Here is a 22,764-nt window from a genome sequence, read left to right on the forward strand (position 1 = left end):
ATGTTCTCATATGGGACAGGCAGCAGTAAATGAAATATTAAACGGCAAATAATAAACATTTGTACAATTTCTGGGTATTTTCAACTGCGTTTACATTTACTGCATCTGCTTTAATGTCAATTTGGTATATAAAGTGGAAGCTTGATGTTTATAATGACTTGTTAATAGGTCGTTCTTGTTAACACACAGTACATTATATTAGCATACATTACATAATGCGATATCATTAAGTAGTAGAGACAATATACAGTACAGAGATTAAAGTTTTTTTATGTTTTGTTTTTTACATAAACTAATCTCCCTTCACTTTCCTGAGGATTCATAATAATAATCATTTTGGCTAAACACTCATGTCACTAAACCATGTGGCTGGATTCATAAGGTTTACCTGCACTGAAGGAACAGATTGATAAACACACTACCGTACCTTTAAGGTACATGAAAAAGCATTCATTCATCTCTTATTTCATGAGTGATTAATAATTGATTCCTACATGTAATACATTAATGAATTCATTATGAATATGCACTAGTTCATTTTGTCTAATGTAAGTGGTGGACAAGGTACACAAACCATGCAGTTGAGTTAAAGTAGAGATATCCAAGGTAACATATTACTCCAGTAAAAGTAGTAGTAAAAGTAAAAATACTCTTTACCTCCACTAAAGTACTAAACTAAATTTACCTTCAAATGTACTGAAGTATGAAAGTAAAAGTATAATGATTTATTGTGGTTCTAATATTTTATTATCATTTCTGTAACAAGACTCTTGATTAATCAACTCATTTTAGGTGAAAAGACTCGTGTGTCATTAATTAAGCTAAACTGAATAAGCTAAATTCAGTTATACCTATTAATTAAGATAAACATGTAACATTTAGTGCTGAGCAAATGCTAAACAATAACAGTATTAAGTATATTAATGACATTAAATTCATAATTGTTTTAAAACAAAGCAACATACAGCTAAAAATGCTTGATAAGTATTGGAAATGAATGGGGCTCTATGGGTTGTTTGGAACTATACAGAGCTCCACAACCCGGAAGCTGCGCAGAAAAAATGTCCCGCCCCCTTTCCAACGGTTCCCTATGAGAGTGTCGCCACTCTGTTCTCTCTACCGCTCTGGTCCTTCCTACGTTCCAGGTTGCAATGTGTATAAAGGCACTATCTTGTAAACACTGGATATAAAGCAGAAATATACCTTCAAAAAAACCAATATGTGACATCTATTTAAACGTGTACACACTTAAAAAAAGTTATCTATGGACTGTTTTAAAAGTTGAATCAAATTACGTTAGCAATGTGTAGTATGATGTTCAAAGGTGACATATATGCATCCCTTGATGTCTGTATACATTTAGTATTACAATTAATCAGATAGTAGTGGCATAGGCATCTTTGTATGACCTTTGTTACACAATGTTTCACATACCAAAAACTGTGCTGAGAATGCAGTTCTAATGGTTTGATCAGAAACATGCTTTTTACGGTACCATGTTGGTTTTTACGGTACCATGTTGTTACAGGTTTTTCTTTTGTTGAATGTGTATACATGTTGCCCCCCTCTTAAATATCTGTTGCATATATTTTACAAACAAAGGAAACCAGACTAAAACTGGTAAAATGACCATATTGCAATCAATAGGCCTTGCTCCATATTTTCCTTCGTTGAACAGATCCATGGTTGCCATGGTGATGAAAAATGGCTGCACATTGCAGCAGTGAGTTGATTTACTTGGACAGAGCAATACGGTTGACATTCTGACAATAAATGGCCTTCAGGATTAATAGAGTATCTATCTATCTATCTATCTATCTATCTATCTATCTATCTATCTATCTATCTATCTATCTATCTATCTATCTATCTATCTATCTATCAAGTCAAGTCAAGTCAAGTTTATTTATATAGCGCTTTTTACAATAGACATCTATCTATCTATTATCTATCTATCTATCTATCTATCTATCTATCTATCTATCTATCTATCTATCTATCTATCTATCTATCTATCTATCTATCTATCTATCTATCTATCTACATAGTACTGTGACATCTGACAGCAATAGGTTTTGCATGTTTCTGATCTAACCATGAAAACGTCATTCTCAGCACAGTTTTTGGTACGTGAGACATTGTGTAACATTTTAGATTTACAAAGGACATGTTGCCTCTATGCCACTACTATCTGATTTCACACTGCTTCTTGCATTAGTCGTTAACTTACTAAATCTGTAGCTTCTCATGCAGTGTGCACCTAAATGACAATTACCTATGCTTTGCTCAGGCACAGAGTTTAAAAGTCGCTGTGAACCAGTTTAGATGGTCAAACAGAGTTGGAAAATTTTTCAACCTAAAGATCAAATAAGTAAATAGTGTAAAGGGTACTGATTTGGCTTTTAAGTCACCTAAAGCTTATGTAAAAATTTACCTGTGTGTATAATAAGCTGTGACTTAAAAGTAGTAAAAATAAATGTTTCTCGTCGACTGAAGTTTTTGCCGGAATATTGGCAATATCACAAAAACAAGAACAGGAATCTGAGGCAACAGTGTGCACAGGTTCAACAAAACTGGATAGTTGAGGACTAAAAAAAACTTGGCTAGACTAGTCAACATATGGTGCAACAGAAAACATTGCTCTATAGCAGAAGGCTCTCGAAGATTTCTGTACTACAGCCCTATTATTTCTATACATTGGTGCCTATGGAATTTGATTTGACTGCTGCTGCCCGTTGGGTCAATCTGACAAGCAATTTAAAAATCATTGCCCTATAAGTTTGTGCACCAACAATGCAATAACCACATATGGCAGGGATTTCAATAAATTGTAATTGGTCCTGTTTTCTAGTTGGGAGGTAAGGCATACCTCACTCCCTACTGATCAGAGCAAAACTAGCCAGTCAACTATGTATCTGTAAGTTTATAAAATTTGGTAGCCAGTACCTTTTTTCAAGTGTTGAACTGTATGAATTAGAGTTTAAATAGAGATGGTGTTCACATGTTTTGGAGAAAGCACTTTGTGAAGGGATTATAAAACAAGTGAGAGAACATAAGGTTTTAAGCAATGACGGGCAGCTAGAAGCATCAGATAATGCCAGCTTTGCAAACACTTTTAGCGTTGATATCAGTTTGCGTGACATTTATAAAAAAAAGTCACATTTTATTAACGCTGATTATTCATCGCGCAATATTTCTAAACTGCCACTGAGAAATTATTTGCAAGTTATTTCATATATTATAATCTGTCAGTTCAGCATTTACAGAATGGCGACACATAAAAGAAAAAAAAAACATAAAAAATGGGCCACCATAAATTGCCACCATGAACTGTCAGAACAGCATCAATAAATAGAGCCATACAGGCAGTGTCATACACTACTTTTTTAAAAATATTTTTATTAAAAAAAACACTTTTTAACATGCTGATCAGAAATCTTTCTCAGGTGTTTAATCAGGTTAAGATATATAATTTTTCATATTCACACAATAATTATCACACTTAATATCCTTGAAAATACTGCTTACATTAGGATAGAAATGTTCCATAGTAAGCATCACAATTATGCACTGCACACTATAAACACAATTTCAAACTTTATCTACTTACATACATGTTCCAATTTTCACACCAACCAGTTATGTTTTCATGACTAAATATCATACTATCAGTACCCCAGTAAACGCCTTTGTCAATGTCACTTCAATCTTCTTCTTGTGATTGCAGTTTTAAATGGGGGTCAACAGAAAAAACGTGCAACAAAGCATACTGTATTCATGCTTATTCGTTTAGTACCAGTACCTGTCTGAAAGATTTCGCACTGATCCAATCTGTGCACATCTGTCTATGTTACTGTGTTATTGATTTATTAGAGCTATTATGTTATTACTCTCTAGTTACATGGTGCTTGTCACCTACAGCACCCATTGAACTTTGTAGTACATTATTTTTGAAATATTTGCTCTAAATAATTCTTCTTTTTCATTCTCTTCCCCAGTGTGACAATGCAAAGGGATTACGGGCCTTTTTTGATGCAATCTGCTACGGCCCCAAACATTTAATGATCTTCGGTGGAGTGTGTCCATCAGTGACGTCAATCATCGCTGAATCATTAGAGGGCTGGAACCTGGTACAGGTAAGACCAAGAACTGTTTTATCTTACTGTCTTATAATTAAAGAAGAGCTTATTTGTAGGACACTTATTTTTAGACATCAAAAACGGGTGAACATTTACCAAATAGACTCATAGACTACACTGAGTGTTTGTGGGGACTTCCATTTATTGGCTTTATGTTTCGTATTGTGTGCCTTTAGGCCTCAAGAGCTGGATTCAAGACGTGTTTAGTATGTAGTGGTGGCAGGAGGAATCCACCAGAAAGTAACAGAAATTAGATCATTTTTATTTAATTCTTATTGCATCCTAATGAAAACCTAAGATGTTTTGTTTTAAAAAATGAATTTAAAACTGGGTGTTCAATAATTGAATTGATTAATTTTTCCTGATGGATTTGCCAGGGACGATGTGATGTCTTAAATAATGTAGCATTATGATTACTTGTCCATTAACCCCAGCAGTGTAGATTTTTTCTTAGCCTTTTTTACTATGCCGAAGCTTGATCCATTTCCCAAGAGCAAATGAGATAAACATTAGGAAGAATCATTACCCAACCTCATCAAACTAAGCATCTTTCTGTTGGAGTCTACCTTAATTTAAAGTCTACCTTAATTTCTAGTTAATACATTTGGGAAAAAAACACTTAACAGCACAGATGAAGAGATTTGCTTATGGGTCAAGTAAATAGGCTTATTAGAGTATATGTGGGTGTAAGGTTTCTGCTGATAAGCCTCCAATGATCAATGATCCACACAGATTCCTTATTGATCTAAAGACGTATTTAATGGCTGCATTAAAAGAAAACAACACATTTATCATTACATATGCCTAGAGTTATAAACATCATAGATCTTAGCAAAAAACACATTGCTGGTTTGTTGGCTGATTGATTGGTTAAATGACCTCAAGGTAAAGTACAGCAGCAGATTGTACTTCATAAAATCTGAAGACAGTGCTTGCATACCAACAGTAATGATTACATGATTCACATGGATATACATAGCTAAGGCTGTATACTTTGGCCATGCAAAAGATACTGCATCCAATAAATTAACATTGCTTTTAATTATGAGTTGTCAAAATTTTTTGATTAGTTATGTTAAAGATCTGTTGGTGGAACAGGCGCGTCTTTATTCAGTCCAACAACAAATACTCATATCCTCATACTCATTATACAGTGTTTTTACTGAATAGTTTATATTACATTTACAGCTTTAGGCAGACACATTTATCCATTGTGACTTATAGTTGTGATGAATACAGTCTGGTCAATTAAGGGTTGAGGACCTTGCTCAAGAGCCGAACCATGGCTTGAACCAGCAACCTTTTGATTAGTCTAGTACCTTAACCACTGATCCACCACTGTTTTTACTAGTATTGAGTATGAGTATTGGTCATTTGAAAGTCCTGCTTATTAACTACTTGTTTTGTTCAGAGTTCAAAAGAGGCTTTATTGTCATGTCAGCTACAGTATATACATAGTACATATTGAAATGAAACAAAAAATGCAAGACAATACAATACACAGTGCAGATAAACAACAGTACAATAAATACAAAAATGCCTACAATAAATGCAAAAGACATTTCTAATCTAAAAAAAGGTCATTAAAGGAGACTAGACTAAGAAATTAAAGGTAATTAAAAAGGTCATTAAAGGAGACTAGACTTGCTACTAAACGTGCATTTTATCTTTGACAGTTGTGGTGTTATGTGTCAAAAATCTGCAATTTTGAGCAAGATTGGGGCCACTTTAAAACACACTGCAATGTCCCTTCTCATCCTTATTCATCTAGCCCTGAGTGGTCAAACATCATGTTCTTTCCCTGTGTCAAATCTATGTGTATGTGCTACTTAAACTTGGAACATAATCGTAATCTTCTACTGCTTCAGTGACCACAGTGTTGCGGCCTTTAATCATCACCAGTCTTGATGCAACACTGAGCAATGCCTGGCAAACAGCAGAGACACAGCATGAACAAATCACATCAAATCTAGCGTCTCATGATTTAAAAAAGGCCTGACAGAGATCTTTTATAAGCGCTAGCCGTTATTTAGTTACCTTTTTATTATATGAAATGATTTTGAGCTAACTTTTATATAAAATGCTCCTGCTATCTTGACTTCAGCTTAAAATCAACATCACTTGTCTAGCTGGGTTGGTGTTTCTGTTGACATGGTCTCTACAAGAATAAGTCCTTAGTGTTACCTCCTGGACTAGGTGGACAAACTGGGAATATTAAAGTTGTATGTAGACTAACAGGAATGATAGTGTGCATACACATAATGTCTGGCATGGAGAAATTTACCCATAGAGGGCAAAGATTAACACTTAATTAGCTTTTTTCTGTGCATAGTGTATATGAAATGAAAACATATAAGAATGCACTATTAGGTATGGGTAAAATATACAGATTACAGGAGTATTAGCAATAAAGATTACTCTGGTCACCTAAAAAAAAACTAAAATGACTTGTCTAAACTTGTCTAAATGACTGACTCTAAAATGTCACTATAATCAATCATGTGCGCTGCAGGATTTAAGGGTTCAGGATACTCACCAGGCACCTCTGGTTGTGAAACTATACTATAAATATGTACCTGTTTTCTTATGAGGTATGTCCAGCTTACACCCTTTAGCAACATTAGGCACATCCCAGCTGTAGTACTTCTTTTTTCAAAATACTGTGTTTATGTTATATTTTTTAACTGAATATACAGTATATATACAGTGCAGTTGTAGTGTAGCTGTTAAGGTACTGGACTAGTAATTGAAAGGTTGCTGATTCAAGCCCCATCACAGACAGGTTGTCACTGTTGGGCCCTTGAGCAAGGCCCTTAACCCTCAGTTGCTTAGACTGTATACTGTCACAGTACTGTAAGTCGCTGTGGATAAAAAAGTGTCTGCTAAATGCTGAAAATGTAAAATGTAAATACTAAGATATAGTGAACTTGTAACCATTGTAAAAAATAAAAATCAGAGCATCAGCTTCCTGTGCTGATCTAAACCACTTATACATCAGTTATTTTTATATTAGACTTCCTAGATTTTATATGTATGTTACACCATCACACCCATAAAGAAATACATATGCAGCTAAATTAATTCTGCCTACAGTGACCAGCATGCATCTTCTTACATTTTAAACTATAACACAAAACAACTAACTGCTTCACCTGCTAGGAAAAGTGATGTCATTATTTCTTTCTAGTTACATGTATATTATTCTCACTTAGCTAGACAACAACATTATCTAATTAGATAACGATTACACAGGAATACTGTATTTGTTATTGATATTAGCATACCACTCAGGATTTTATATGACATTGTTAATGGTCTGCTAATCAGCACACTATCAGGAGTGGGATGTGAAATAATTAGCTGGGATCATTCTCTGGTTTTCTGTTTTTTCTTATTATGTTACATTCATATTTAGTAATCTGTCTGACATTTGCCTGAAGCAATGAAGAATAAAGCAATTTGTGACTATTTTGGGGTTAGGCCCCTTGTTAGAATTCTAGACTGATAAGAGATAATGCCTTCTGTTAGTGTGTTGACCGGTGGTTTTGACCAAAAGCTTAATTTCTAGCCAAGGGCATATAACATAGGAGAATAGCCTTTAACCTGTGTGTTTGTTAACAAAACACGCTCTTCAGGCATTTTCACTCTTAAACTTTTGTTTTAGACAGAGTTAAATTGACCCTAAAATCAATACACAGAGACCATCAATGTATACATATTATGGTTTATGATGTAATAGAGTGAAAGTGGTAATTTAAGTAAACACAGGCACCTACAATTCATAATGACACAGATATTTTGGTTTGTAATTGTAGGTTAGGGCGGCACGGTGGCTAAGTGGGTAGCACGGTCCTGGGTTCAATCCCCAGTTGGGGTTGTCCGGGTCCTTTCTGTGTGGAGTTTGCATGTTTTCACCGTGTCTGCGTGGGTTTACTCTGGTTTCCTCCCACAGTCCAATGACATGCAAGTGAGGTGAATTGAAGATACTAACTTGTCCATGACTATATTCGATATAACCTTGTGAAGTGATAAACCTTGTGTAATGAGTAACTACCGCCATGAATGTAACCAAAGTGTAAGACATGATGTTAAAATCCTAATAAACAAACAAACAATCAATTGTAGGTTAGACTAAAAGACTAATATTGTAGTAAAAAGTAGTGGCAAGCTAATTTCAGTAACAAGACTTACTACTGTTTCCAGTTTATTAGAACTGCATATACGTATATGTATTTATATTTGTATAAATTGTTAGTTTATAATATGTATTTATATTAATGTGCTTATAAGAAGCTGATATGTATAAACAGGGTTGGGCAGTGATTTAATATACCACCAAGTTTTTTGTTCACAGACATAGCTGGACATCAAAGAAATGAATTGCATAGCTAAAAGAAACCATGGGTAGCTTTTGTCAAAACAACACTGATGCAAGAGGAAGGAGCTCCTTAACATTTTTAACATTAACATTAACATTTTCAGCATTTAGCAGACACTTTTATCCAAAGCGACTTACACAATGAGCTGAACACGATAAGCAATTGAGGGTTAAGGGCCTTGCTCAGGGACCCAACAGTGGCAACTTGGTGGTGATGGGGCTTGAACCGGCAACCTTCTGTTTACTGTGTACCTTAACCACTGAGCTATCACTGCCCACAGGAAATAGCTCCTTACTATTTCCTTACTATGAAGCTTCCATTCTAATGTCTTAACATTTAAGCTCCAGTCCCCTCCACAATTATTGGCACCCCTGGAAAAGCTAAGTAAAAACAGTTATAAGAAACATATCTTTGAGTGAATTAACTCAATCTCACACTGGAAAAATGCAAGTTTATTTATTTAGAGAACTCACAGAACCTATGCCATATTAAGTGGGCATCAGGTTCTTTTTTAGTGTAGTCAGTGTAGACATTTAGTGATTAGCCTAAAAGCTCAATTTTCATTTCATTTACCCATAATACATTGTACCAGTCAAAGTCTCATTAGTGTTTTGCACACTCCAAGCAATTATGTTTGTGGTTAGATGACAGAAAAGGCGTTTTTCCTAGCAAGGCTTCCAAATAATCACTTGTAAATGGCGTCTGATGGCAATTTTGGAGACTTGGTGACATCAGCATGCTCCTTTTTTTAAAACTCTCCAACAATAATTCTTAGGGATGTTTTTCCTTTCTTACCATTTCGGGCAAGTTTTTCACAGTTCCAGTTAATTGGAACATTTTAATTATTGCTCTAGCTGCTCTAGATTTTGTAGGGGATTTTCAGGCAAGCAGCTGCTTTTATAACCATTCCCAGAAGGTAAACACACTTTTCTACTTATTTTAATTTTAGTAGTCTTGTCTCCCCATAATGAAAAATGGGTGGTGTTCTATATATAAAAATGTTGTGTGGATCACACACTATATGGCAAAATGTATGTGGAAGCCAATCCTATTTAGTAAATATACTTCCAACTTTGTGGCAATGGTTTGGGGATGACCCTTGTCTGTTCCAGCATGAATGTCTGTGTGCATAAAGCATAGCCCATGAAGTTATTGTTTGGTGTGGTGAAACTTCAGACCTGAGCTTAACATCATTTGACACCTTTGGGATAAATTAATATATGAATTGAAAAGGTGGCACCTCCATGCCAATGTTAATGGTTTTTATTATTGTTTACATCGTTTTTTAAAATTATTTTACAAGATTATATATGTAAAGCCTCATTACTATTACATATCACCACTGCCTAAAGTTGTACTTTTTAGGTGTAAAATATTGTGCAAATTTAATGATGGCAATGTGGCAGTGTCAAGGCCACTATTTCACACAATGATAATACTCCGATGAGGCATAACAGTATGACCACCTCCTTGTTTCCACACTCACTGTCCATTTTATCAGCTGGTATGAGTGGATCAGACACAGCAGTGCTGCTGGAGGTTTTTAAACACCTCACTGTCACTGCTGGACTGAGAATAGTCCACCAACCAAAAATATTCAGCCAACAACACCCCATGGGCAGTGTAGAAACTTCAGGCTAGACTTCAGATTATTGCTAACATTTTTTAATTATTTTTATTTTTTATTTATTACAATATTATATATGTTTATATGTAAAGCCTAATTGCTACTGCATACTACTACTACTGAAAGTTGTACTTTTTAGGCGTAACGTGCAAATTTAAAAATGTGGCAGTGTCAAGGCCACTATTTTACACAATGATAATATATGGCAATATGGCATACTACAAATCTTATTGCATCCTTTGCACATATTAAACCAAAGAGTACGATTCTATGGTAACTTTCACCCTTGTACAAACACAGCAATACCACCACTCACCACTAGCCTCACTGATGACGATTTTAAAAAGACACAGTAGCATGATGCAGTGGATGTGATGTCCTGACAGTTATAACAAAAGTAGCCTTAAACATCTAATTTGAGCCAAGTTCAAAGAGCAGTTGCTCTTTAAAGTGCAGCTTTATTACAATCCATTATAAGGGCTTTGATAGATCGAAGCTAAAGATCAATAAAGAGCAGTTAAATGTCTGACCGCTCACTCATATCTGTAACATAAACTGGTGATATGTGAAAAAGCAGAAGAAAATAAGGTAGAGAGGTAGAGAGAGACACAGACAGAGAGAGGAAGAGTCACTGTTAAAGACGCACCACATCCACCCATGGTAGGATTTTCCTTAGCACACATGTGCACACACTCTCATTTACTCACAGGCATACCCCTCCACTGCACACACACAATTATGCTGCAAGGCTCATGCCTAATTCTTAAAGAATTACTTCTGAATCACAAATTGAAGTAATCCAGATTAATTAGCATGAATTCAAACCTCCTATTTTTCACTCTATTCCACTTTCTTTATCCTATGCCACCTTTATTTGCTTCCTTGTGTTTATTGACTCAGAGTTGAGATTTATTGAGAGTTACAATGTGAAAGATTCAAGCATGCTTGAATTTGTAAATAGCGTGTTTTCAGTACAGTGGGTCACAGTTTTGAACTGTTTGAATATCATTCAGTATCTCAAGTGTTGTAGCAATTATCCAGTAAAGAAAAATAACACAATTGTTATGTTAAATAAAAGTCACTGTTAAAAAGTCACTATTTACCAAGAGGGGTCAGGTGGTGCAGCAGACTTATGCGCTAGCCCATCACTGCTGAGATCTCAAGCTTTCAAGGGCTATTAACAATTGGCTGTGCCTGAGAAAAGGAGGTCAATGGGGTTCCTCAGCGATGCTGCCAATGCAACCTCTGCTGGCTTGGTTAAGGCATCTGTAGAAGTGTTAGATGATTCACAGAGAGCTTTCTGTGACTCTCTTTATGTGAGACTCCACCTCAGGAAAAAAATGGGGGAAATGCAAACAAGAAGTCACTTCTACCTAATGTATAGCCTTGTCATTATGATGTTCTGTGAATCCCAAATTTGTGATCATAGTGCACATGTAAAAGTAGAAGGAATCATAGGTTTGGAAGTGTGGGTGTGGCCAAATGAAGTCTTGACATTTTTGTAACAGTCACTGCAAGTGAAGCATAATTATAACTAAGATTAGGTTAGCAAAGGTGTGGCTGGGTGTGTGGCTCCAGTAACTAGTCCGGTTCATTTATTCATTCATATTCAGTAACTGCTTTATTGTCATCATAGGGAATCTGAATCCTATCCCAGAAACGCTGGAAAAACACAACCTGGACAGGACACCAGCACCAACAAAGGGCAACACATACCTACTTAACCATTCACACTTTCAAATAGAAGCAATCAATAGTGGTCAATCCAATTACTTACTGTATCTCTTGGGGAGGTGGGTGAAAAGATACATGGACAGAGGGAGAACACAGCAAAGACGACATGGACAGAAATTTGGTTGTGTGGTGTTTAAATTACCAGATGTGCCACCATCCCATCTAATTTAGGTTATTTTAGTACTGAAGACATATGATGTTGATTTAATTTCTAACATATAGGTTTTTTTTGCCTTTTCTGTCAATTCAAGATTTTACATTGATATTTGAATGATAGTGTCATGTCCACAGACCTTTTCCATTCAGTAGTAATACACAGCCATACTCAAAAAAGAGTGCTCAGATATACCGTTTTCAAACCCAATACAAACGTATAGTCAAACATCAAGTATAAATATACAGACCCCATTTCCAGAAAAGTTGGGATGTTTTGAAAAATGCAATAAAACTGTTGCAGTGTGTACAGAATGAGGCCTGATATAGTCTTGTTAAAATAACCACATACTTCTCAGGAAAAGACATCGCCTCAGTAGCAGTATGTCTCTATAAAATCAAAATATCAAACCTGCTCTGTACCACGTAACCTCCGGGCCACTAGTCTTGCTCGACTTGATCCTCCACCCAGAACTCGAGGAAGACAAGCATCAAGGCTCTTCTCTGTGCTTGCACCCAAGTGGTGGAACGAGCTTTCCTTGTCTGTGTGAACATCTGAGTCTCTTGCTGTCTTCAAAAGATGATTAAAAACCCACCTCTTTACTAAACACTTAAACTGACATGCACTTACCAATGCTCTTTATTTCTTGAAAAAAAAAACCCTTTGGTTCTAATAGGGTTTTCAGCCTGGATGGTCCTTTTATCTTTGTGATGAAGAACTCAATATCCTTTTTTCCAGAACTTTTTTCCACTGTCTTTTACTCTATCTGAGATGAGCTTGGGCTCAGAGAACTTGGTGGTGTTTTTGCATAGAACTGATGTCTAGCTTTGTCTTTGTGTAATAGTTTCAGGTTGCATTTCTCGATGCAGTGGTGGACTGTGTTAAGAGACAATAGTTTTCTTAAGTACTTCCAAGCCCATGTGGCTGTATTTATCACAGTAGCATGATTATTTCTTATGCAGTATCCAGATTCACTGAATCTTTGGACAATATTGTGTGATGGTGGAAAGCCTAAATTATTTGCAATCTTGCATTTGCATGCTGATGCTATGATGTTCTAGACACATGATCCAAAATATAGTATAAATGTTAAATGAGTTGTAAAGCCAAGAAAATCATTTTATATATCACATACTTTTTCCTTTACACTTAAACAGGGGGATTACAAAGTTTAAAGAATATAATCTACGCAGTTTTATTTCATTTTTTTTTTGCTAGTGAGGTTGAGAGATCCATTTGAAAAGCTGTGATAATGGTCCATTTAGAGTGTGTTAGAAGGCCATTAACTGAGCAATTTAGTCCACCTCTTCACTGCACTGCGCTGGCTAATGACTTGTGTGCAGCAGGGCCATTCACATCTGTATGCACTGCACATTCACATTTCATTCGATAGTATTTAAAAGCAATCCCATTGTTGTCTGCAACCTAAAATGCATGATGTTAGATGACTAGATCTTAGGGTATTTACCTAAGTGAATATGATGACAGAATGTGACTGGTGCCATTCAAGCTGCCATGAGCAGTAGTTTGTGTTGCAATGAAACAACAAAATGTCGGCCTTAATTATACAGTGCCTTGTATACCAAATTTGGGCAAAATAAACCACGTTGGTTAGAGTAGGTTTCAATTCTTGTATTTTATGCATGTTGTTTAGAAAATAATGTTTGCTTAGTTATGCACCACAGACTGTTAAGAACATACAGTCTTTGCCTATCATTTACAGTTGTGCAGATGCACAAGCTATTACCAAGCTGCAGTGGGTATTGTGACTTGTCACTTCTCAGTGTGAAATGGTACATTGAAGATAATGCTCCTTGAACAGCTATCATACACTATTCATTATATAAGCGGATGAACCTAACAAGTCTACTGTTCTACAATGATGTGAAAAAAGTGATATGGTATTATTATTCTTTCTGTTCTTTTTTTACCATATTATTGACAAATCAATGAATGTGTGATCAATCGAGCAAAAATGTGTGGCATACACCAAGATAACTGTAAAAAGAACAGTATTAATGCTTGCTGCAGGGGATTTGGTGGCTCTTATGTTTTTTTTTTTCCTTCCAGTGAGGTGTGGGTGTGGTGTTTGCCACCCATCTAACATCCAATGTTTGTTTGCCAGTATGATTTGGGTTTGCTTGTCCACCTCCCAGATAAGGGTCACTGAAAATCATTACTAAGTTATTCTGATTAATCACCTGATCAATATGATAATGTTTTAGGCTGACAGGGGTGGCCTACAATAAATATGCTTATTATGGTTATGGTTTCATAACATACAGACAGCTGACAAAGTTAACAAACAACATAATTTGTCTTATTAAGCTTCTAGGTCACTACAAGAACAGCTTTAATGAGCCTTGGCATATATTCTTTAGATCTCTCTGTGTATTAGGGATAAAACATCTTTATCTTAATAAAAAAAATGTGGGTGGCACAGTGGCTCAGTGGGTAGCAGTGTTAATTTTGACAGCAAATTTTGATTTAGTTTTAGTCATAGTCTTTTGACTAAAATGTAATTTAGTTTTAGTCATAATTTAGTAATCTGAATTGTTTTAGTTTTAGTCTAGTTTTAGTCGACTAATTATCATAAGAATATAGTCGACTAAATCTACAGTCGATTCAGTCGACTAAAATACATATTTGTTTGTTTATTAGGATTTTAACGACATATTTTTACACATTGGTTACATTCATGACAGGAACGGTAGTTATTCATTACACAAGTTTATTCGATTCACAAGGTTATATCGAACACAGTCATGGACAAATTTAGTATCTTCAGTTCACCTCACCTGCACGTCTTTGGACTGTGGGAGGAAACCGGAGCACCCGGAGGAAACTCACACAGACACGGGGAGAACATGTAAACTCCACACAGAAAGGACCTGGACCACCCCACCTGGGGTTTGAACCCAGGACCTTCTTGCTGTGAGGGGACAGCGCAACCCACTTAGCCACCGTGCCGCCTTAAAATACATATAAAGGGTGTAAAATGTAAATGCTTTTTTATCGGTTCCCTTGATGAAACATTTTTAACCAGTTATGGAATATTATTAATGTTTGAATGTGCAATACACACAAAAACAGATTTAACTTATTTCACACATCTTTATTTACCTGAGCTTGCTTATTGAGCATAACAATAATAAAATATTAATGACCAGTAGGCCTGCTCTGCCTGAAAAGTATATGCATTGTTCATAACAAATTGCATATTACATTCTTTATAAAACTGGGTACCATAAAAGCAGCTGTGACATTATGTTGCCATTATACTGCCAGCGGTGCCAGATGTCGTTTCAGATTTGTTGTGTTTTTACCCGAGATCGTCGCCGCACATGAGAAATGTGTCCATATATCGGCTCTCCTCTTTCTCCCTGTTGACATTGTGGCGTTAACCTAGTTCCATGAGTAACGACAGTTCACAGGCTAGTCTGGTCTTCCCGGGTTTAGATCAAACTTGTGCGAGTGTGGTCTTACCGCGGTACTGCAAAAGATTAGTACTGATTGGATGGCTACCTGGCTTGTCCCGCCCCTCCACATACGCTAAAGTAGTTATGATTGGATCTCTTTCTAACTTGTCCCTACCTTCCACAAAACTAAATCAGTTCTGATTGGATGTCGTCCCTGCCAAACATTTTCGTCTCGTTTTTATTCGTTGACGACAGTGTCGATTCATTTCGTCATAGTTTTTATCCTTTTTTGTAGTTTTTATTTAGTTATCGTCTTGTTTTCGTCATGAAAAAAAGGTTTGTTGACGAAAACTATGACGAAAATCATTCATCAACTAAATTAACACTGGTGGGTAGCACTGTCACCTCACAGCAAGAAGGTCCTGGGTTTGATCCCCAGGTGGGGTGGTCCAGGTCCTTTCTGTGTGGAGTTGGCATGTTCTCCCAGTGTCTGCATGGGTTTCCTCCAGGAACTCTGCTTTCCTCCCACAGTCCAAAGACAAACAGTCTGGTTAATTGGAGATACAAAATTGTCCATGAGTGTGTTTGACATTGGACTTGATATTAATACTGTTGAATCTTGTGTAACGAGTAACTACCGTTCCTGTCATACATGTAACCAAAGTGTAAAACCTGATGTTACAATCCTAATAAATATATAATAATAATGTTATCTTTAATTTAATGTTTTCAACCATAAGCTCAATATCTCATCTGGGGTTGGGATGCAGATGTTGTTGCAAGATAATTTTACCACTCATTAATATGAAGTTTAGGAAAATACATTTGTTATTTATTTAAATTACAACCTCATTATGGCATTCATGAAAATAACGAATATGTGAAATGCTTATAATTGACATCTAATGAGGTTGAGGTCTGTGCAGGCCTCAAGAGATTTTTCACAACAAACTCATTGAAACCGTCTCACTATGAGCTTGCTATTAAAGATGCAAAATCATCTTCAGTACTTTAGATGTTCTTTTTCTGAGCTCTTTAATGACATCCTGGACAGGGCTGAGTGGTATATCGCAAATATCGATATATTCGATATTACTTTTTAAGAAAATTACCATATTCGATATATCAAGTATGCCTAGGATACACAGGTTACCATTTGAGAACGTTAAAAACAGAACACAAAAGCACTGTGCTGCACGCTTTCAGAGAACAGAGAACGAATCTTTGTAAATGAATTATTCATTGGAATCGAATCAGGGAGCTGTGTTCATATCTGTGGTAAAGATTCATTTGTTTTGCTCACTCTTTCATTACGTTGTCATGTGTAAACAACTCCATGGATCAGTGCGCATGTGTTTCAATGAATCAGTCGTGGTTCAGGCCTTGATAAACAGCTGTATAAACCAATCAGAGCTTCCGAATTCTGATTTTGGGCAGAACTTCAGTTGTTCCTCTAATTCAAAGCAAAATATGCTTATAAACTCGGTGTCTCATGTTGGGTTGGGATGCAGATGGTGTCGCAAGATAATTTAAACACTAATTAATTAATTAATATGAAGTTTGGAAAAATAGTTCTTTATTGAAATTACAGCCTCATTATGGCATTAATGAAAATAACAGATATGTGAAATGCTTATAATTGACACAATGAGGTTCAGGTCTGTGCAGGCCTCAAACTCAATGAAACACAACAAACTCACAACAAACTCAATGAAACCATCTCTCTATGTGCTTGCTAGTAAAGATGCAAAATCATCTTCAGTTCTTTAGATGTTTTTCTGAGACCTTTAATGACATCCTGGATCGCAAATATCGATATACTCGATATTACTTTTTACACGATACTGAAAATGACCATATTCGATACATTGAGTATGCCTAGGATACACAGGTTACCATTTGAGAACGTTTAAAACAGAACACAAAAGCGCTGTGCTGCACGCTTACAGAGAATGAATCTTTATAAATGAATTATTCATTGGAATCGAATCAGGGAGCTGTGTTAATATCTATGGTAAAGATTCATTTGTTTTGCTCACTCTATTTCATTATAGTGTCGTGTGTAAACAACTCTATGGATCAGTGCGCATGTGTTTCAGTGAATCAGTCGTGGTTCAGGCCTTGATAAACAGCTGTATAAACCAATCAGAGCTTCCGAATTCTGATTTTGGGCACAATTTCAGTTGTTCCTCTAATTCAAAGCAAAATATGCTATTTTTTTTATTTCTCCAATGCGTGTCATTCGGGTGAGCTGGAAATGAAAAACCCTCTCTTTATTGGTTGTAGAGGTATAAGTGACAGCTTAGTTAACAAATTATAAGTTTCAGATCTTAACCGCGGAAGCCAGAGAATACATTATCCGTTGGATATGGATATATACGTATATATTCTGGAAACATGATGAAAAACATTTACAAAAAGTGGATTTTATCCCTAATGGAACAACACACGGATATAGATTTGTTGATCTCAATTTGAAGAAGAGAAGCTCAGGTAGGCAGCAGTTATGATTTTATGCTGCTGTGTGGTTGATAGCAGCGGTGCTGCTGTTTACCGTGCGCTTTCATTTTGCAATGATAGCAAAGCATTATCAATTATTGAACTTTTTCAGGATTTTTTGATGCTCATTTATTTGAAGTAAATGGCAGTGGCCTGCCACTGTACTTTAAGTTTACATTATATCGTATCGTAATATTGCTACTTCTCAAAAGCATATTGAGATATGAGTTTTTTTAGTCATATCGCCCAGCCCTAATCCTGGATAAGTTATCACTAAACCCATAAAGATCAGCAGGTTAATCACTTCGGTAGATTCGCTACTGTTACAAGCTTTTCTGTTTGGAGATGATGGCTTTCATTGTGGTATAGTGCAGTCCTTAAAATTAAGACACGACTTTTCAGAATTATACAATATTACTTAATAATTTAGGTAAATATTAAAGGACTAATCTAATCAACATGCATCAAGTGGCTTTATATTTTTTAATATTTTTTCCGCAGACTTCTAGAATTTTGGTATATTGCCACACAGTTTTTCTGTAGAAAATGTCAAGATTTAATTGCTTGACTTTAGTTATAAGATACAATTTAAATAGTGATTGGTTGGCTATAGAATTGAATCAAGCCTGTACATTTACATTTTTGGGATTTAGCAGACGCTTTTATCCAAAGTATTGTGACAGTATACTGTCTAAACAAATAAGAGTTAAGGGCCTTGCCCAAGGGCCCAACAGTGACAATCTGGCAGTGGTGGGGCTTGAACCTGCAATCTTTTGATTACTAGTCCAGTAACTTAACTGCTAGGCTACAACTGCCCTAACAATTGCCTGTAAAATGACCAAAGTTGGCTTAGTAGTTAAAGTTGGTGAATCAATGTATTAAGTAATTGAAATGGTAATTACTTTCTTACAAGGATGATGTTGTTGGATAATATTCACTTTCATTAGGATAGCATATTGTCCCAGAAAAAAGTGTGCTTAACGTGTTTTTTTTACCTTCTTTTTTTCACAAAAGTAAAGCAGTTGCAGACTAAAAAAAGATACCCCAAGGCCTCACACAGAGTACTGATTATGTGGGGGAAATGTTTCAATAACATTTACACTTACATTTTTGGGATTTAGCAGATGCTTTTATCCAAAGCAACTTACAATTATGACTGAACACAATTGTTAAGCAATTGAGGGTTAAGGGCCTTGCTCAGGTGCCCAACAGTGGCAACCTGGTAGTGGTGGGGCTTGAACCGGCAACCTTCAGATTACTAGTCCAGTACCAGCACCACTGAGCTACCACTTAATCTTAATCTTTTTATTTAAATGGATATTTGCCCAGCTCATATACCTTCTGAACTTTTACTCAAGGGCATATTGTAATGAGCTCAGCCAAGATCAGCAAACCGGCACGGTTACAGAATCATACTTATCTGTCATGCCATTTGCCAACAGAGGGGGAATGGAGGTGCAGATGATTGACGTACCAATTTCTCTTACCTAGCAGTGACCTACTGGGAGTGGAGCTGTGGTCCCACTTACTTTATTGACATTCCTAGCTTGCTCTGGGTTTCTTAACCTAACCCTTTCCCATCATCAATCATTAAACAACAGTGAGTTATTTTAGACAAAAGTTCTTCAGCTTGTCTTTGGTACTCTTAAGATTTCCTTACCCAGTTTTGTTAATACACAGCGTGGCGTGAACATGTCTTATGCATCATTAATACGATTTACACTAAGAGGCATCATATATGCATTTATTTGCTCTGATTTGCTCAAATCTTTTAGGGTTAAGCTAAGGGCAAAACACACATTAAAAACCTAAAATTCAGTTGTTTGATAGCCAAAATAAAAATATGGGAAAAAGATGGGAATGGAAGAGGCTTGAATAAAATTTTAATCAGTACCTTTTAGCAGAGGCAAGTGAATCATTTTAGAAAAGGTAGCTTGAAGACAAAGACAAGAGGGCACAGTGCAGTTCTGTCTCCTCACACACACACACACACAAACTCAGAACTTGTGCTAGCATGATAGCTGCAGGTAAAAGTGGGGCATGCTGTTCTAAAACTGAGTCCACTCTACAGCATGCAAGCTAACTTTATACATACAAATTCAGTTACTGAATTTTACTGCATTTTTACAGCTTTTAATATGTTTGATCAAGTAGTTCAAAACATTAGAATACTGTCACTAGGCAACTAAAATATTAATGCGTAAATCCATATTGCTGTCTGGCTACATCAGCTACTGATTGATAAATGCTAGCTAAATTTGTTATACCAGACTGTACACTGTACACAAATACACCTAGCATGCACCAAGTGACTGTATTTTTTTTTTATTTGGCAGATTTTTTTCAAAAGCAACTTACAAGCTTAGTACTTAATACAAGGACAGTACAAGCATTGAGCTAAACAGATAAGGGTCTTGTCCCTAGATCTCACAATGGCTTTCTGGCAGTCATGGAATTTAAAGATACAATTATTCAATTTCTAGATTGCTGTTATTATAACCAGCAACGCCAGCCCTAGTTTTGTAAGCCGAATTTGGTGTGATGTCCTAACATTACCATAAATCTCCCAAGTAGTTGACATTGGGCCGGTGCAGAGGGGAACTGCCATGGCCCTGTTCGTAGTCCCACAGAGAGGGACTAGGATATTCTTAAGATAATACTTTAAAAGTGATCAGTTTCTTTTTATTGTATCTACTCATAAATACTTAGCCTGACTGTGTACAAGGGTACACCTCCCCTCTACCTTGGATTGAGAATCTGCGCAATGGATTCTATTTTCTTCTTTAATAGGTTAAGTAACACAGTGGCAAAAAAAAAAAAAAAAAAAATCCAATGTCCACAACTCCCTATGGTAAAAAGTGAACAATAAAGCGGGATAGTGCCGATTGAGAACTGGATGTTGTGAAATGACAGGCTGCACTGGTCTCCCGCAACAAACCAAGTTCCTGAAAAGAGGACAGTAAGGATCTTTTTGAGCCACAGGATGTCAGCCCTCAGTGGGTTGCTACTCTCGTCTTTTCTGTGCACCAAGTGGATTTACGGGTGCATCTCACCCCAGGAAATAGGGACGTTGCAGCACAACTGGGGCAATCCAACATCACGACTATAAAAGAAAATAGGTGTGCCAGCCAACATGCTGACAAAGAAGACAGAAAGAAGTTGTGATGTTTAGAGAAAACCGTTTCACCTGGAGTGTATCAGCGCTCACGAGTCACAGGTGACTGTGTTTAAGAGAATGACAGGTCACACTTGTGACTGTGCTTCCTCTGCCGGCTAAAATAGGTCACACAGCAGGGCCTGACTGTTAACATGGTTGAAGTGTACGTGTATCTGTTTTGTATGTGTAACACTGTGTGTCTGTTTTGTTGTGTATTCACCCTTGTGGACCAGCCCTATCCGAAAGGTATATTTCATCTTTGGTTTGACAACCAGTACATGCCTTTCATTCTTAGCTTGCATTTTACAGAACTTGTACACCTTTTAGTCGATTATTGTCTTGGGTAAAGGATGTGCTTTCATAAACTGTGACCTTTTAGAAAACTGCTGCTAATGCAACATCATAAAGTGGCCTAACACACTTGCTGTATGGCAGTGAGTCTTTTCCAGTTTCTCAGGGAACACTTAAATCACACATCGGATCTCGATGAACGAAAGATTCAAGTTGAAAATCTTTACTGATATAAATTGTGTAATTAGTTAAGAACAAAATGACATAACAGTCAATGGAAACCAAAATCATCAACCCATGGAGGTCTGGACTCATACCGAAAATCAAAGTAAAACATTGAAATCATAGGCTCATACAATTTTCATGAGTTTCATTCGTGGCAACTCATTATGTTACTCAGTAGTGTGTATGGCCCCCACGTGCCTGTATGCACTCCCAGCAACTACTGGGCATGCTCCTGATGAGACGGTGGATGGTGTCATGGGGGATGTCCTCCCAGACCTGGATCAGGGCATCAGTGAGCTCCTGGACAGTCTGTGGTGAGACTTGGCGGCGTCGGATGCACTGATACATAAAGTCCCAGAGGTTCTTAATTGGATTTAGGTTCAGGGAATGTGAGAGCCAGTCAATGGCACCAATACCTTCATCGTCCAGGAACTGCCTACACACTCTGGCCACATGAGGCCGGGCATTGTCCTGCACCAGGAGGAACCCAGGGCCCACTGCACCAGTGTAAGGTCTGACAATGGCTCTGAGGATTTTGAGTCTTTTTATGACAGTTCGTTCAGAAGCATGCACAGCAGTAGCCTGCTGGAGGTCACTTTGTAGGGCTCTGGCAGTGCTCCTCCTGTTCCTCCTCGCACAAAGGAGCAGATACCGGTCCTGCTGCTGGGTTGATGCCCCTGTCCTGCTCTCTTTGTGTAACGGCCTGTGTCCTGGTATCTTCTCCATGGTCTTGAGACTGTGCCGGGAGACGCAGCAAAGCTTCTTACGACAGCATGTACGGATGTGCCATCCTGGAGGAGCTGGACTACCTGTGCAACCTAAAAGGGCTGCAGGTACCGCCTCATGCTACCAGTAGTGACAAGGGCACTAGCAAAACGCAAAACTAGAAAAGAATCAGTCAGGAAGGATAAGGAGAGAGTAATTGTCTGTGGCCACCACCTGCAAAATCATTCCCTTTTTGGGGGTTGTCTTGCTGCTGCCTCTCCAGTGCACCTGTTGTCACTTTCATTTGCACCAAAGCAGGTGAACTTGATTCACAATCTCTTATGCTTCCTAACTGGGCAGATTGATATCCCTGAAGTTTAACTGACTTTGTGTTATACTGTGATGGTTAAGTGTTCCCTAATTTTTAAGCAGTGT

At 37.0% G+C, this 22,764-nt stretch overlaps 1 protein-coding gene across 1 annotated transcript in view; it reads left to right on the top strand.

The window, feature by feature from the left end:
- Positions 1-22,764, top strand: part of gabbr2 (gamma-aminobutyric acid (GABA) B receptor, 2) — a 217,885-nt gene that overhangs the window by 44,872 nt on the left and 150,249 nt on the right. Inside the window, exon 2 of the mRNA XM_062990702.1 lies at positions 3,999-4,136. Coding sequence (XP_062846772.1) covers positions 3,999-4,136 — 138 coding nt within the window. The remainder of the gene's footprint in view (positions 1-3,998; positions 4,137-22,764) is intronic.

This window comes from Trichomycterus rosablanca, chromosome 2 (genome assembly GCF_030014385.1).
Source record: "Trichomycterus rosablanca isolate fTriRos1 chromosome 2, fTriRos1.hap1, whole genome shotgun sequence".
NCBI classification, from domain to species: Eukaryota; Metazoa; Chordata; class Actinopteri; order Siluriformes; family Trichomycteridae; genus Trichomycterus; species Trichomycterus rosablanca.